Here is an 18,954-nt window from a genome sequence, read left to right as displayed (position 1 = left end):
ATATATGTGTTACTTTCTTCTAAAGCCTATTTGAATTAAAGCATTTTGCCATAACACTTTTCATCGAAGTTTCCATTAAGTGCTTTTCCGGATTACTGCCTCTTTTTCCGGTCCCACTTCCTTCCAATATTCACCTGGCGACAAAAAAGTTTCGACAAATAATAAAGACACTTTATTGGCGTGGAATATTAAATAACTTTTTTACCAAAATCTAATAAAGATAGGCGACAAAAATATGAATTTATACTTGGAACGGGAAATTTTAATATATTATATTTATAAAGTGTAATTAATATTTCAATTTGCGATATTTAACTTATATTAAATATAAATATAATACTTTAACGTAATAGATTAAATAGATAATTTTTAAGTGACATAATATTTTAGACTCAATGTTTTTGGATTTAGATGGTTGTTTCTAGATGGATTAGGTGAATGGCCTATTGCCTATTGACATTTGTAAACATCACAGATGAACATTAAAAGCAACTTTAATTACTACACTTTCAATTGTACCAATAAAATACTTTGTTTTTAAGTTTTATACTAAATTAATAATAATATACTTCAAAAGAGAATATTAACAAAATTTAACAAATTTCCGATAGAGCTGAATTTTGGTAAAGATCTTGTATTTATCCCGTAAAGAAAATATCATTTTTAAAAATTTATCCCAATCGAGTTCTCGCCAACGGTAGGTTTTTTAGAAATATTACAGTATTAGTAATATACGCAACAAGCTTACTACATTTCGATCTGAAACATCCCAAATCAAGGAGTAAGGAAGACAAAGTGGTTTATATATCTCTAGTCGTTAATTATTTAAATTTAGAATTATCCAAGCTTTTAAAAACATCTCTAGTTCGTGTATTTATGGAACTCAGAAATGATTAAGATATGGACGTATTAATAGACGTATTAGTTGAATCTGTGATGCGTTTGAAAAAAACTCAAGTAACCTAAATACCATGAAAATTTTGATAGAAACATTTTTAGGTAGAAGATTGTTACATTTCGCTCTCGACGTTTCAATATTGAACAAAGTTAATGTTGAATATATTAGCTATTGAATAATAAATCTCACATTAATTATCGGAAAAGTATTACGAATAGATATAGCATACTAATGAGACTTCGAAGAGCTCAAAAAAATAAGCCAGCTTTTTAAGCTGAACATGTTCATACATGACAATCTCATCACAATATCAATACCATACAGACAGATCTGAAAAATAAGGGTCTATTTGATTAGCAGTGATATAGACAAGATAGTTGATGAAGAATGTTTAAAATCATGCGGTACTAGCAGCAGCGCATTGGTTAAAAATATATTAGATAATAACGATTATAATTAGATAGATTGAACCGGATAATTTTCGAAAGACTTTTTGCTGTCAGAATAGATCAACATATTTCGTAAAAATAACGCATCAAAAACATACGGCACCAGTCGGCAATTCAAGTGTATTAATTATGCTAATTACCGACGAGCCGAAACAATACTCAAAGCTCAACTTTTTAATCCCTCTGCCGCTGGGGTCTTTTTTCAGTGCCAACTTATCGACATCCGGCTCTTTCATAACGGCTTAAACCCTTAAATTACCCGGCCATTGTATCCGTATTAAAGCACCGTATTGTGGAGAGGTTACAGGGAGAGGAGCCGAATTAATTTAATAATAGGCGAAAACAATAAAATTAATCTCGAGGGCTCTGAAACTTTTCCAAAATTTTCGAATAAACTGCAAGCAATTTTTATATTAATTCAAAGAGTTTGTGACGGCAAAATTGTTAATTATTTGTGTAACTTATATTAACGTCAACATGTTGTAGAAAATGCTTTCTAAGATGATTACAGTATCCGGCAATGAAAATATTTTAAAGGCACTACTTTGTCATGTAGTCTCTCTATTCTCATGTACTATCTTCTGGCAGAGCCAAAAACCATCCACATATATGTTGAACACTTTTTCGGTTATTTTGCGGTATTGGCTGAAAGTTGAAAAGCTACTTTTGTTGTGTGCGGTTGTATAAAATCGTACGCTGCTATAAAGCTTCTATAAAGCTGCTGATGAATCTATAGATGCAAGATTGTCAGTGAAGAGAAGAGGATCAGGGAAATAATGATCAATGCTGCGCCTCAAATTTATGAGTTGGGAGTAAAAGATGAAGACAATGAAAAAGAAGAATTTAACAAGCTTTGAATATTTCATGACTCTATTTTGAATATTTGATCTCATCCCAAAGTTTGAATTGTTGTAGGAGAAAGCGGGACTTATAGAAATAAAGATACAACTATGAAATCTTCATTTATTAAGTGGGAAAAATGTTTATTTTCCATGACATCTTTTAATAGAGTTAAGTATTCACAAATTTTACAGTTTGTAATCAATACATAGACTGTAATTGACAAAGATTTTCCGTAAAGATTTCATTCATTTTGGTTATTTATCCTATTAGATGCTATCTATTGTTTTTATACGATTTAAACCAATATCTATATGATCTTTCTGTTTAACATTTAACTTTCCATTTAAATGCTATAATTCTTAAAAACTTTTAATATATCAATTCACCCTCTCTATTTAAGCATACTTTCGAAACTAGAATCCTTTTTGATGCAGTTTTCCTTTGCAAATTAATATTATTGTTCACTTTTTATTATTAAATCTTTTGTGACAGATGATTAGCCAAATTTGAGTAAGGTATATTCTTATTTAGCCACACATGAAAGTTATATATTTCTCTTCTTTCTTTACTCTTTTCTTTCTCTTATTTATACTAAAAACCTTACAATTATTTTCAAACTAACAGATATTCACTTTCTTGTACATTTTTGAGGGATTCCATTATTTTCTTCTATAATTAGATGTTTCTCTCTGATAAACTTTAACGAACAACCAGTTAACTAATACATTCATAGCGTTATTATTATTACTGGAATATAATATATTTGGAGAAGTAATCAGAAAAACAACAATAGATATTTTTTATATTTTTTCTAGTTAAAATATATGATAGCCTTTTTCCTAATCATTAGGATCAGGATGACATTTACTATAAGTAACACAAAAAACTATTTGTATTTACATATTTATAGAAATATAGGATAACATACTAGCAAAAAAATTAAGATCTATCGATCTCTAAATACCATCTCTCTATATAAATATATTCACGACGAAGTGTTGAAGTCGATTTCGGAAAATGCATTTAAAAATTATTTTACCAATTGGATTATTTTTTGGCATAAATGTTATTTCACAAGAGGCCTTCCTTCGATTACTTAATAAATCTAGATAAATAAATTCGGATTAGTAATAAAGAATAGTAGATAATATATAGGTACTTAGTTGATAAAATATATAATCAAGAGTTTATATTTTAACAGAAAGCAATATATAATCATCAGCAAATTAAAAAAAAACATTGAAAATACTATATATCTGATATATATCTCTAGTAAAGCAGCTGTGTCTCTTAAAAATATTTGATAAGTTTATTGTTCGTAGAATTAATTTTATCCCAAATATATTCCCGGGAAGTTATTTTTCCACCCTGCTTTTGCTCTAAAAACGACGTACACTAAACCGAAGGTGGGGATTTAATATAGGTCCTATTACCACCCGAGGCCTAATTTATTGTATAGAATACTTGCTACATCTGCGTAGCGCTGGTTGTTTCATACAGCAAATGACTGGCCATATATTGCTCAAAGACTTTTAAGAGTACACCTCACTAATATATTAACGAAAAAGGCCTCTCAGAGCGTTATATTATTTATGCGCGCCGTAGAAGTACTGAAAATAAAGTAAACGAGTGTTAAAGAGCAAAAATGATAGGGATAAATAAACATTAATAAAATATTAAGGTATACTCTTACGTTACGTTTAGAAAATATCTGTTTTTTATTATATGGGTGATATTAATTTATAGGCTACTTCATATATTCATTCTTTAGTTGTTCAGGTATTATTATTTTGAAATAGTTCTACACGTTTTAGTCGAATTCATTTAATTTTCGATCTGGCGCTTGTAAAGAAGTTGCCTCTCAACTACTTTTCGATATAGTAATGAACGCAATCATTCGTAAGATAATTAAAAAGAGAAGTATTATTTAGACCAATGCTTGAAACTTTTTGACCGATCTAACATTTGTTGATATTTATTTAGTTATATTCGCTACACAAATGTGTGAATTAATGTTTCTACCCTAAATCGTCAACGACAGCTAGTTAGAGCAAGTACAGAAGTTTAAGTACTTTATAATACGATTTATAATACAGAAGGAGAAAGGGGCATTTACGATTAAAGTAATACTTTAAATACTTTTAAAGTAATATTTGGCAAAAATACAGATGTCCGAGTTTCTCTACTATGGTGCATGTGGAAGAGAATAAACATTACATTCAATACTAAAATATGGCTCTACCTTATTCCTTTTTTGCCAATTTTTATCAAAAGAAACTCAGTATATATTTTATGGGCCTAAGCAGTATCGCAGTTGCTGTAAACACAAAGAACTTAATTTTACTCTAATTTTATAATTTCCCACATATTGTTTCTCTCGAATTTTAACTTTTTGATACTATCGAATTATTGATTAATAAAAAATATGTACTGTTTGTTTAAAGCAGTTAACATTATGAAGTACTCATGGAACGTGAAATTTAACTAATGAAAATATTATTTAGCGTATAACATTCAATTCCATTCTACGAAGCCTTCCGTCAAAACTTGTTAATAGAGCGTACATCTAAAACAAACAAACATTTATGCATTCGATATATTTGGAATTTTGAAGTTTAATAAAACTTAATTACATTTTGTTTATCTAATTTGTTGCATCATAGCTTTCGATGAATTATATTGTTTTACTAAAGTTTGTACAAAATTTATTGATTTTGATTGATTCTATGATGTAAGCAAAACATATCGATATCATAAAAAGGCCTAGAGAAAAACCCAATTTACATTTTTGTTAAAAATAATAGTACTTTAATAATAGTATTAATTAGAACAATTTATATCAGATCAGGTATGAAGACTTATGTCAGATCCTTCAAGAAGTATAGGGACTTATCAATGTCATAATATCTTAGGAAGTCAAGTTTCAATACCGAAGAAACTTCGACATCAGTATATCAGAAATGTTTGAGCTACCATAAACATAGCACAACTGGAGATTTATTCTAATTACAACTAATGAGAGTTGCACTTAAACTGAAGTAAAATCAGAGGAAATGCTTCAAAAGATATACTGGTCTACGTCTCGTCTATGATGAAAATTAGACCGAAAGTTACTAAGTTGATTATATTCGATATTCGCTTTATCAAATTATAATAACCATACATAGTCCTTTTGAATCCTAATTTATTTTCATGTTTCACAAATGTGTTTCAACAAAGTAAACAAACATATTACCTACAAACCTAATATAAATTTGAAATTAGTTGCATATTTTTTTACCAACAATTAATCTTTATAGAAATTTAATGAAATTGAAATAGAATTTAACCTTATCACGTTTTAAACCTGGCTGACTTATAAGGAAATTATGCATTTCTGCATTCGTTATTATTTTGATATCTTAGCAGAGGTCATCAAGTGTCACATATAAAATTAACGAGCTTCTTGCCACACTGTCAAACCGACTCGATGTCAATTTGTTGCCAATTTCCAACTGATTAAGGAAATGTCTGTTAATTAACACAAGAGCTGAGGTTATTACTTGTTAGGACCATTATCTTAATTACGCGGCTGAATCTTGTTTCCCTTTAATTGTTTCGTGTCTCGGATAGTAAAGAATCAACATTAAACTTTCAGGACAGTCGTACATTAAAACAATTTATTTGAAATATATTTTCTTAAATAATATAACAACTCAATAAGAGTTATTTAAAACGTATATTAAATCAGTCAAGGCATTCTTCTACCAAGCATCGAGTAGCTACTACATTCTTGTACCAATAAGCTGATGTTTTAAAAGTTCTGGTACGGTTCGGGCTATCAAAATCGACGTGTATGATTCCAAATTTCTGAGTATAGCCTTGAGCCCATTCAAAGTTATCCATTAAACTCCAGGTAGTGTATCCAACAACGTTAACACCATCTTCTGTAATGGCATCCAACATATTGCTCATATAATTCTAAAAAATATATTTAAAATACTGTAAATACAAGAGTGAATGAAATAAAACCATATTTACCTGAAGATAACTTATTCTACTGCTGTCTTCTAAACTTCCATCTGTTGCCCAACCGTTTTCAGTGACATATATTGAGCCAGGTTTATAGGTATTCCAAACGTGATTTAGAAGCTTCCTCATTCCTAATGGATATGAATAAAGCCATGGAGCATTCGATGGAGCCCAATTGCTATCTTGCCAAGGAATGGTACTTTTGTCTGTGAAATAATTTGGGTCACCAATGTCAATATCCACGATATACGTTATTAAGTTGCTGGTATATCTGAAATTCATTTTAAATTAAAATAAAATATAAAATATGCGTTAGCTGTTGGTTTCGAAGTAAGTGTTGTTTCGACATCGGTAATACCGCGGCGCTCATTATGAAATACTGAAAAATTACTTCCAAAATGAAATCGAATGAGGCTCATTTTCACCTTCAAAATCCCATCAAGCAATGTTGTCGAATCTGCCATCATTGCACCTTGAAAGAATGATTATGTGGTATTAAATTTTGGAATAGAGGATTTATAAGAATTAGTCCCCATGTTTTTTAGCTATTTTTAATGAGGTTAAATTAAACGTATTTACTAAAATTGATGTTACGCTGCCAAATTAAGTTAAGGTAATAGATTATGATTTCAGTAGTATTAAATATAATAAATTCCCGGAAACTACATAAAAGAAGACAGAAGAAAACTAGAAACATATTAGCAATTGTGTGTTCAATAGTTTTACGAAAAAAATACACCTCAGGAACTCCACAATGTTCAATATTAATTAAAGAAAATGTTAATTTAATCATCAAACAAATATTGACTAATAATTTTTTAAATATCTACTAATTAATAGTTATTGGTTCATATACTACTCTGGAAGTTCTTTTATATTTTTTTATTCCGCTTTATTAGCCTATGACTTCTCTTGTATTTCTGCACAGCCTTTTTATTCATTATCAACCATCTTAAAACATATAAGATGTTCTTGTTTATTCTTCTACTGATTTGTTCAAACGAAAATTATAAATTTTATATGATTCTATATTAGTACTTACTCGATTGATTACTTAGGCCATTATGTTATTAGTCATGTTTTCAATGGTGTGATATTATATCCCTACAGCTACTAAGTTATGATACAAGAAGTACTTGTGACTAAGGTGTCACAAAGTAGTTCTCTCAACATATTAAGGCAATAATTAGAAGAACCGGGAAAGGGAAACAGGAATGTGCTGTATAATATATATGTATATAACTCCATGGGATAATGTATTATATCTTACGTATTTAAGCCGAAAAAGTCAAATGTTCCATTTATATAATTTATTTCCTCTTGATTGAATTCTGGCAATCTGGAAAAGGAGTATCCCTGCTGTTTACTGAGATTTCCGATTCTAGTCTTCATTAGTTCTGGCCAGTCACCGAGATATACCGGATGTGCAAACCAACCAAGCTGATGTAGAGTAAATTAAGTAGAAGCATAAATAATGATAAAGTAAAATTAAATACGTTGCTACTTACAGTGAATTCATCTTCTCTTTGGGCACCAAAAATATCTCGATCGTTATTAAGAGCTGGTAAGTTGTAACTGGCGTCGATAACTAAACTAATTCTTCCTGAAATGTGGTTGAATTGTGAAAAATTTACAATTTTGACGTAGAAAATTATAGTAAAATTCTATTTAAAATAATAGATATACCATAATTACTTACATATTTAGTAACAATTAAACATATATGAAAATTAACATATATCGAAATATAATGGCAGCGTACAGCATTTAAATACTTAAAGAAACATGTGGAAAAATAATGTCTAATAGGGAAAAATACTTTATAAAATAATATAACTTTTTGTACTAACGAATTGAATTTAAGAAAATAATTTTTAAGTTTTTCATAATCACAATTCACAATTCTTATAATATCCCATTGCAATATTAAATTACCTTTTTGTTTTGTAGCAAATTCAGCATGATAAATATGATAAGCCTTTGCGTGTGCAAGAAGTTGAACTTTCGCACATTTATAAACACCATCACCGGGAAGAGTAAATCCCGGGGCCATTTCCTGAAATCAGTTCATAATAATTACAATAAATGTTAAATAAAAATTGTTATTATATACCCCATACGCGTATCCACTGAGACATGTTGTCTTTGGTTCGTTGACTGTTGCCCACAGCTTAACATCATCACCGAAATTCTCAAAGGCTATTCGAGCATAATCTCCAAAATAATTTGCAATGTCCGAATTTAACCAACCGCCAAGCTCGAGAAGGTGTTGTGGAAGGTCCCAATGGTATAGTGTTACCATTGGTTCTATACCAGCTTGTTTTAGTGCCTATAAGCAATGAACTAAATATTAGTAATTATCCAACATCGAAAATGGTTTAATTACATTAATTAAATTACGATAGTAATTGATACCGGCTTGGTTTACTTTGCGTGGAGTGCCATCTGGTAAAATTCGAGGCCATGAAAGTGAAAATCTATAAAGTTTTACACCTAATTGTGTTAATAATTCCACATCTTCCTGCCATTTATGGTACGAGTCACACGCTATATCGCCATTTTGTCCATCTTTTACTCTACCTAAAGCGGAACGTAGAATATAAGTTATATGGTAAAATTAAGAAAATCTTTCTGATATAGCAGTAAACATGCATTAAAAATAGTTACTTGATAGTGACCTTTAGTGTCGCCAAAACAGTAAACCTTCCAAATCAATCACAACTGCTCCTATTTTTCACTAACCTTAAGCGGCAAATCGTAACAACTCTATATGAGAGTCCCTAGATTTCAACAGTTTTAAAAAAACTAATGATGTCTTACTTGGATCATCGTGAACAAATCTATCCCACATGCTTTCTCCTTTCCCGTCTTCATTCCATCCACCTTCAATCTGATAAGCAGCAGTAGCAGCTCCAAATAAAAATGATTCCGGAAACTTTTTGGTAGATATTTCTTCAAATGCTCTTTAAATTTTATAAATTTTAAAATGTTAAAAAGCTAGATAGCTAGAAAGTTAGAACCGATAAACTTACCCCAAATGGAAACATAACAACAGAACAATTAGTTTTCTCATGATTGAATATATTAGATATTATTTGACGCACTTAACCTTTTATGCTTAATTTATATCTCAAGTAGATAATTAAAAATATCCTATCCAATTCTTTTCGGGAACAATTACAGTTTACTTTGAGATTAGATTCTGTAATGAAAATTAACTAGTAAATATCGAAATATGATTCCACCTTTTTACTAACCTATCGATAACATTTTGTTATGATGAATGTTCACTTTTAGATGTAGCATACTTTAAAAAGATGTATATTCTATTATATAAGCAATTATAACTCTATAGGGGCATTGTTTAAGAAAACAATAAAATTGTAAAACTTTGTTGTACGGTAAATTTCTTGTTGAAATTTTCTTTTTACAAAAGCGTAACGCTCGCTTTTGATTGATCACTTCTTCTTTGCTTTACAAACAAATCAATCCAATAAGGGACATTAGGTTTTTTCTTTTCGAATTCAATCATGCGATGAAATTACACCCTAATTACTCTTATATCGATAAACGTAGTCTTTATTTTAAAGCATTTTATGTCAACAGCCTTGTTTTTCTCTCTTAGATGGCAGCGTACTATAATTTTTGAAATTTTTCTTTGAAAATTGCTTTGATCAAGTTTGACGAACTAAATATATTTTTGTGTTATTAGTTTTAATTGAATTAATATTCATTGGGAAATAACCAATGGTATTTTAATAACCGTTTCTCTTTTATTCTGGAACCATCGGAGTCTCCTGTTCCCTTGGTTATATCTAAATCTCTCACTAAACCATTTATACATTCTTGTCAGGATAACTTTTGCGTTACATTTTCTGGAGACCCATCATTAGTTGGTAGGCTATGAGTTCATTAAATTGAAGATTAGGCTATAAAACGTCACCAATAGATTGAGGTGGTACAGAGATAGAAACTTCCGGCCCATATCCTACCCCTAAATAATATTATAATATTATTAAAAACATTTCTATACATTTTAAAAATTAAAATTTATTTTTATTAAATATTTCGTAAGAAATTGATGGGTGATACGTTTTTTTTAATTATTATGTGTCTTATTATTATCATTATCTTTTGAACGATAATAATAAGCAAAAGATAACAGAAACAAATTGCCACCGTCGATCGAGCCCAAATAAAAAAATGATATAATAAAGCTTTATTTTTATCAAGAAAATATATACCATTACAATTATATATACAAACGCATACGCTAAGATTTGTTAAATCCAGGTTTTTTGGCAAAAAAATATCTTGTTAACTGATTCAAAACGAAGTCATTATCTGTCGCTTAAGGGTCTAACTGTATGAATTTCCCGTCTGCGATGGTGTATTTAAAAGTTGAAACAAAAGAATCGCGTTTTCAAAATATAAATCGCTTGCAGGCTCGTTAAATATTTTATTTCGACGTCGTTTCCAATAGACAACAGTTCACAGAAAAAAATGACCTAGATGGTTAAGAGTTCGTCTACATTAATGAACTGCAGCAAATGTTAAATTGTTAAGGTTTATTAATAGTAGATTAAAGGTCCTTAATGCAAAATCACCAACATTAAGCTTTTAAATCTCCGACAAGTTGTTTCAGTTAAAACAGCATTATCATGTACATCTAAAAACAATACCTAGTCTCATCTGCAAAATTCAAATTAAACAAATTCTATTAAAATTAAATTGCAAATAGTATGAATTAAAACATGTATAATTGATGTATTTGTAGATATACCGATCATTACACCTACAATATCTTATATTCCCTTTAATATGCCTATACATTGAATACGATTAGTTTTTTCGCATCTATATGTTCCTAAAGCGCCAACTGAGAACTGCAGAAAATGAATACATATCTAAAATTGTATTTTTTACATTTAGCAAAACTATATTATACAGGTGAGGTAGTAAGTTAATAGGATTCATTTCTTCCAACGAATTTAATGGAATAATGTTAGAGATGTAGAATGTTATAGATATTGCACTATATATTTAATAATTGTTCAATATAATAGTTAAATAAATTTAACAGAATAAACTAACTTTGCCATACAATAACGTTAATGTTGCAGTGATAACCTCGGGCCTTATTTCTTATTATAAATACTAAGAATGTTGTTTCAATTTAACATTATACCTTCGTACAATCATTTAAATAAATATATTTCAACATTTGGCTGGAAACTTGAGTGTTATTAAAGAACTAAATTTATTCTTTTGTGGAACAAAACAAACTTATTAAAAACAAAAATTAAACCATATTAAGTACGTTTACCATTCCTTAATCAAACGTGTGTATTTTTCTTTTAAAATCATATATACAATTTATATATGATATGGTTTAAATTCAAAGCACTATTTAGTTTTACTAATGAGAACTTCCTTAACGAGTTGTTGGGTTCCGATCAGGTTTGATATAGTGTTATTGATTCAACAAGCATACTAACAGAAGTAATATCAGGTTACATTGTGCGTAGCAGTGTAACGGCGAATTTCAGATATCAATTAATAGGAATGCAATAATATAATTTGTTTACACTTCAGCAAAGTGTTTTGAAGGATCTATGCAATGTTTCGAAGGTGATATTACCAGTATTAAATCGCATCGGATAATATTGTAAATATATTTATAATAACGTATAATCAATTTTTTCTAAAAATAAATGAGTTATTTAGATGTCTAAACAACATCCTTTCCTTTCATGTCAATCCTCTGTGACAGTTACTGCTTTTTATTTAATTTGCAATTATTTGACTTCCATGATTCTGTGAACAATAATATCATATGAATACCAGTTCCGATGCTTTAAAAATTTTTTGGAAGATGATTTTGACACCAGTGACCGATCAGTCGGACTACAACATTATGCAAACATTCGTGAAAAAGCGGGTGAACAGCTATCCATTTGTAATTTCTGGCGATCAAAATAAATCCGTCGCCCGTTCGGTTTCATTCGGAAGGTCTCAGTTCTCTACGATCATTAGACAAGCATAAATTAAAGTCGACCATATCCTGTACACTTATGCGCATTGCACGTGCTTAAATATTTCCTACCTGCTGCCAATATTTCGATGCCGATTACTACGCGTTGTTTTTTGCAAAAGTAGCGCTTAGGTAGTATTTTTGAGGCGAATATTATGTTGCATTTTTCTGCATTAAGTTTATACGATTATTTGTTACTTAATAATGAAAAGTTGCAGCAGACAATAAGAAAATACCAATGTAAGATATAAATTGTTAGTAAAATGTTTAATATGTAACTTGGTAACATTAGTTTTGTAGGTTTCTATAGAACAACGGTATATTTATGTAAAATAATATGAAAATAGAAATTATTTGGAGATAATAGTAGCGGTAAAAATGAAAAATGGTCATATTTGTATATGTGAGTTATGTGTTATAATAAATTATAAGCAAGCTGACAACCGTTATAAGCAGTGCTGCCCCCATGTGGGAGCTCGAAAACTAGAACCAATCTATAATATACACGATTATATTGCAATTTCATACAGTATAAAATAACTACAAAAAAATTTGACAAAGAATAGTACCAGCTGAAATATTTATCGGAATACAATTTTTTGCTTTCAGTGTTTTACAGCAACACTGATAGTAGAAAATAAAAGAAAAACCGTCAGTCAAACGTCGAGGCCCTTTCTTGTAAGTGCGAAGATTCATGTCCTATAAGGATATATAGTGACGAGATCGCCCTCGAGGCGTTCTTATCTGCTAAACTGACACATATTCTACAGAAATCTGTCAAGGAATAATCATTTCATGTTAGTCGGTCGGTAAAATGTACAGATTTTAATGATATAACATTGTTCTACATGTTCTTAATTAATTTGAGAACTTTGCTCCATTTCAACTATCTTATAATATTTATAAATATTATATGTGAATGAAATATTTTTTTTTATAATCAGTTAAGATTCCTAGAAAATAGGATATTATATTCCTTTTCAGTTATACTGTTACTTCTATATTATAACGAATAACAAATACATATTACTATATTTTTTAAATTAAATTATACCATTATTTTTAACATTTTCAATTAGTATCAATCACTTGAGGATTATTTTGTCAACAATTATTGTGCATGCTGCTTGGAAAGTATGAAATGCTTGTTATTCTACACATTTGCGTATTATTGGCATGAAATCTATCATTTATTATCAGGGCAACCTATCTGGATTGTATATACCTATGATCTAATACTAACACCTAAGACACGCTACAAATTTTATAAGTTTTTATTAAGGAATGATCGACCGATCTGTGTGTCTAACAGAGCGTTAATCAGATCATATATAATTTTAATTTTAAAATATTAATGAAATTAATGAATGCTCAGATAATAATTATAGTATAAAATGATTCGTAGGAAACCAATGCGGAAATTATCGAATTTGGTACTCTAAATTATTGTTTCAAATATTACAGCATCAAATTCTTTATGAAATTAGGGCTTCAAAACTAATCATATAAATTTCAACTAACCAATAATGTACGTGACGTTTGGAATAATGGTGTTTCGTCACTTTTTGGTAGAACCATAATTCATAGCCATTGTAGGATTGAAATTTCGGAAAAAACGGAGCCAAGTGATTTTCAGAAGGCTTCATTTCAAAAGGCTTTTTAAAAGCCTTCCTAGTTTGTTTATTTTACTAGCGTTAATAATGTTCTACTTTATTTCAACAATTTCCCAGTTCAATCAATATAAAAACAATTTTATAATTACTTGGCATTTTAAAGAAAGAATCTTTTAAAAGGATTTCAAGCTTATTTTAAATCCTGTTTATTAACATATTATTCCTTCTTCGTTCCAGTCTCATTAGGTAAATGGAACGAAGAGAATGAGCTGTACAAGTGGAAACGTTCTAATCAAGCTTTAAATATTATCCTGCATTGTAATTAAGTCATATCGCTAAGGAACTAGGCAACGCTTTTAAACTGATTGTGTTCACAAAGGTGACTTAAACGCATTAGTCAAAGCGCAGATTTCTTTTATGATGCGACTAGATTCCATCGTCATCCTATCGTTTCCTTCTTTTATTTTAGTTCTGGAATTACTCGGGGTAATGAGAGCGGGTAGACGAGCAGATTACAAAAAATCGTCACTTTGGTAATGTTTAATAAGTTTGTTGATAAATGAAAAATAATTAATGATCAGACTATTATTCGAAAAGTTTTGATACAATATTAATTTAAGTTTATGTTATTAGAATTTTTAATTTTAATAGCATAAGAAATGTTTAATTTTCACAAAATGTATATATCATAATATGTTCCAGTTCAACAAGCAGAAAATGGTAAAAACATAATTCTGCAACTATAGATCTTCTAAGATTCCATTCGGACGAAGTCACGTGACTAAAGATATATACGGTCTACCATCTAACAATTAACGTATCAATTAAAGATTTCACGTTAGGTTTCTGGGATTTTTTTAATGATAACATTGAGTCACATATTGGTAATAGTCAAATTGGCTAGCGGTCTAAAGATTAAAAACATTTCACTCAAATGCATTATCTAAGACTCTGTAATCAACAGACCTCATCACCTCATATATATGTGTTAGTAAATAACTTATTTTTCTAGACAGTATTTATTTTACTACAGATATATATTTACCATGTGAATATTATTTAGTAATGCATAAAAAACTATATTACTTTTTGTTCGTAATAAAAATAACCTACCATATAATAAGTCAACTATATATAACACAATATTTTCAGGAATGCCATTTATTAATTAGTAACAAATATTTATCTATAATAATATAAACTATAATTTTTTTAAGCCAGCAGAAAAATATATCGTAACTGGGCAAGCATAGTAATAATTGTATTGCACTTCAGGCAACTACATTTTGAAGAATACATTTTATTATGCTGCTTAAACATTGTCGAGTACTTTCCAAATAGAATGTATTATAGAAAATCGTGCAATTTGAAACATTATTCACATCAGAATATGCAGCAGTATCCTAAAATATGTTTAATAAAAAGATGCCGTCTTTGGAGGCGTAAAAATGTTTCCATGTAATTTGTCTGATACGAGATACGTTCCATGGAAAACCTTTCATTCTCTGTAGATCCACTCTTTAAAATTAGTGTTTTACCATTCCGTTCGCGAATAAAATAATATGGCTTTTGTGTAACAGCATTTATTTCCACCCGCGAATATTTTTCTTCTTGGATTTAAAGCTGATATTCAGCAGAGAGAAAAGAGGGAAAAAAGATATCCAGTCCAGTCATTTATAACTAACATTCAGTTTCTCAACTCTAATCAGATTTATTCAGAATGGACAAAAATAAACAAAAAAAATATGAAATAAAAAAATGAATATGCAATTATTACAATTAAAATTCTTTTTGGGTCTTATTTAGTGTACTTATTAAATAAAGAGAACCTTATTTACAGATAACAGATAGTTACAGATAACAGTCACTTACTGTCATGTTGAAGCAAAGTTATTGTAAATTTCAATATTGTTTTGTTATTAATATGTGTAGGAACGAAGATTTATGTCCCTGGCAGCACAAAGAACTCTTCATAATTGATGTTCCCACTACCATGTGCCTGGACCTACTGGAAATCTGAAAATTAATTAATTATCTTGCCGAATCGCTGTGGCAAGCAGACAGAATATTAATGCATCTTCGAGAAAATGGACCCCTAAAAATTGTTGCTGCACAATATTTAATCAGTGAGTGGAAATCTCGACAAACATGTTTCGTCTCAATTGCTTATAGTTGGGAAATTTTTATTTAAAACTAACGTACGTTAATTTGTGACAATTAATTTCTGAACGCTATCAATAAAATAAATCAATGAAAAATAAATCAAATGTCAAATGGCAAACCGACCAATGGCCATATTGATTCTTTTAGACAAGAGATATACATTATATCAAAATGTTCGATCTCGTGTTGGTCGACCAGTTAGAAAATACGGAAATATCCTTAAAATGATAGGTCAATTATCACATGTAATATTTGTTCAATGAAGCCATATTATAGCGCTTTTAAGGCAACATTCTATAGGATATTCTAGATGTAAAGATTTGCGTATTCAATCAAAAATTGTGTTGTGAAAATGGAGATTCCAGTGCATTTAACAAAAAACATTATGTTTACATAATGTAAACAATATTTCTATTACACACAATACATATGGTTATTATATGACATTACTTACAGTTATGTTATTATTTAAACGAAAAAAACAAAAACAATGTTTCCTTAGCCTATTATTTGAAAATAGTAAATAGCCTAAGATTCATCCCTCCCGCTAGATGACCCAGACATATTCCCTTCCTATTATTTATTGCAAAATGTTGATTGATACATTTTTATCTTTCAAAAATGAGATTTTTTTTATAATAAATACGAACATGAAAAATGGTATAATGCAAAAGATTAATTATTATGATTTGCGAATGTTGCTTAATATGTAATTATTAATCTGTACTACTTACCAAATAATTAGAATTGTTTAATATAAAATGTTTTAATAAATACACCGCTTAATAGCCTTTAATGCCCCACAATAAAATCAATATTTAAACAGTATAATTCTACATCACTTGATGAATACGACCACCTCTAAGTGGGAATTAAAACCATAGATCATATTTTTCACTTGGCTGAATATTTATTCAGCAGAATGTGGCAATAACAACCTCAAATTGGCACGAGAGAAAAAGCTTCGCCGACAGCACTCTAATGCTTTATTAGAAATTATTGCTTTCTGCACACTTCAGCTGTTCGAGAGATTCATTGCAATTTTCGCGTCGGAGTTTTCATTAGCTACTCGAAGTCGTACCATCAGATTTATATCTTTCTGTTATCGTTTCCTTTTCCTTCCCTTAATTAAACTGACGCCTTTTGACGTGAAGTTCTATTTTCATACCAAATATATGAAAATAGCTGATTTTTTTCCAAGATTTAAACTATATTAATAGATTTTATATTTATTATATTAGTTCGATCTAATTGTTATATATTGCACTGCTCTAAGTAGTGTATTAAAACAATAATTTTGGACAACGATAATCATACTGAGTCTTCATTATAGGAATCGGTCAAAACAGAACGTCGTTTAGTCTTCATTAGCTGCAAGTATGGCGACACCGATTCACTTAAGTGTGTAAAACATACGCTACATTTGGTGATACTGAGATATTTCAAAATTTCTTAAAAATGTCTGACTTGTAAGAGAAAATCAATTTGTAAAAATATTATTTTATTTTCTAATGCTTTTTGATTTACATGAAATATGTCTCAAATTTTTTGCATAATTAATTTTTGGATTTCCGCCGCATATTTGTCGACCTTATAATTTTTTTTGTTTTTGTAGGTTATCCATCATAATTGGAAAATGATACATATTATTTTGTTGCAGATTTTATATTCTTGTAGTTCTAAATATAAGTGACATAATATTGGAGTAAAATCGATAAGAAATGCTAAATCACTAAGCCAAGTTTCATCATTTAAATATTACCCACCTAACGTTGGCCAGAGCAATCAATCAATTTGACCTTCCCAAAATGCATTAAACTATTGCTATAAAGTCACTTCAAGGTCCTATGGTATACGAAATTCCACATCAGATATTACGAGCGATCGATGACCAACTTGTTGTCCACCGTTGCTCTATAGGATACACCATTCTCCATATAAGGTCCACCTGTTTCAGAATCATTACATAGATATTAATGTCAAAGGCTAATATTAAGATCAATAAATACTAACACATTAAACATGAATAGGGTATTTCTCCTATTCATTTCTACTATTGTCTTCTCTGTAAGCAATTACTTGGTATAACTTCTGGAATTAATTTTGTAGACTTAATGGTTTGAATACTTCATGTTTATTATGTTTATTGTCATGTTTATTGTCTATAGGCATCGTAAAAACCGACTAGGAACAACCATCTTATTTCTGCAATTAAGTAGGCGAGGTAGGACCATAGTCCATGTCCTCTAGGATGATTTCCAGGCTGGTCACTCGCTACTCGGTACACTCAGTGCCGAAGACCATGGTTGAAAACCCACTAAGGTATTTTCTTCAACGCCTCCATTTGTATCTCCTGTATAATTAAAATGAAAATATTATTGGAATCAAATCTATGAATCCTCAAACAAATCCTCCAAAATTAATCAAGCATCTTTAAAAATATGTGTTAAAGTATTCAAAGCAAACTGCAAAAATTATTTTAAAATATAAATAAATAATATAAACGATAAATTACTATACAATTATTTTTGTAGCTCCCTATAAGATAAATCATTAGAAACCAATTTTAATAGAAGCTAAACGTTAAAAGCTATCATCGATAGCAAATTTGTTTTCAATATCATACTGCTCTGCGAGCGCCTGAAACTTTTAAACTAAGATTTACGAGTTTTCCTCTCAACGGGATCTCTTCTATAACTAACAACATAACAGTTCAAGTGGGAAACTTAAATGAACTTTAAGGGCCCATTCTTAAGATACACTCCACACAATAAACTTCCAAAATTACAAGGACAAATTAGAGGCAAGCGGTCAGCTGGGTTTAGTATACCAACTCCCGCGGTAAGTTATAAGTCTTAATTGCTTTCAAACTTAGACCACCTATTTAATTTAATATGGATTTCAATTAATTTAGTTTCCGAACTAGTTGCATGTAAATTATGG

General features: G+C 29.6%; 1 protein-coding gene across 1 annotated transcript; it reads right to left on the bottom strand.

Annotated features, from left to right (window-relative positions):
* Positions 1-5,835: 5,835 nt before the first annotated feature.
* Positions 5,836-11,805, bottom strand: LOC143190887 (myrosinase 1). The gene is made up of 10 exons (XM_076395459.1): positions 9,459-11,805; positions 9,234-9,403; positions 9,022-9,164; positions 8,588-8,781; positions 8,315-8,530; positions 8,137-8,257; positions 7,710-7,804; positions 7,472-7,641; positions 6,211-6,472; positions 5,836-6,150 (listed from the first exon to the last, which is right to left on the bottom strand). The coding sequence occupies exons 2-10, from the start codon at positions 9,272-9,274 to the stop codon at positions 5,917-5,919; spliced, it is 1,476 nt and encodes a 491-aa protein (XP_076251574.1). The 5' UTR covers positions 9,275-9,403; positions 9,459-11,805; the 3' UTR covers positions 5,836-5,916.
* Between the last annotated feature and the right edge of the window lie 7,149 nt (positions 11,806-18,954).

This window comes from Rhynchophorus ferrugineus, unplaced genomic scaffold, assembly GCF_030347505.1.
Source record: "Rhynchophorus ferrugineus isolate W39M unplaced genomic scaffold, kcgeb_rfMv2 rfM2, whole genome shotgun sequence".
In the NCBI taxonomy this organism is placed as follows: Eukaryota; Metazoa; Arthropoda; class Insecta; order Coleoptera; family Curculionidae; genus Rhynchophorus; species Rhynchophorus ferrugineus.
The sequence above is the reverse complement of the archived record's forward strand: the minus strand, read 5'-3'. Positions and strand labels throughout refer to the sequence as shown.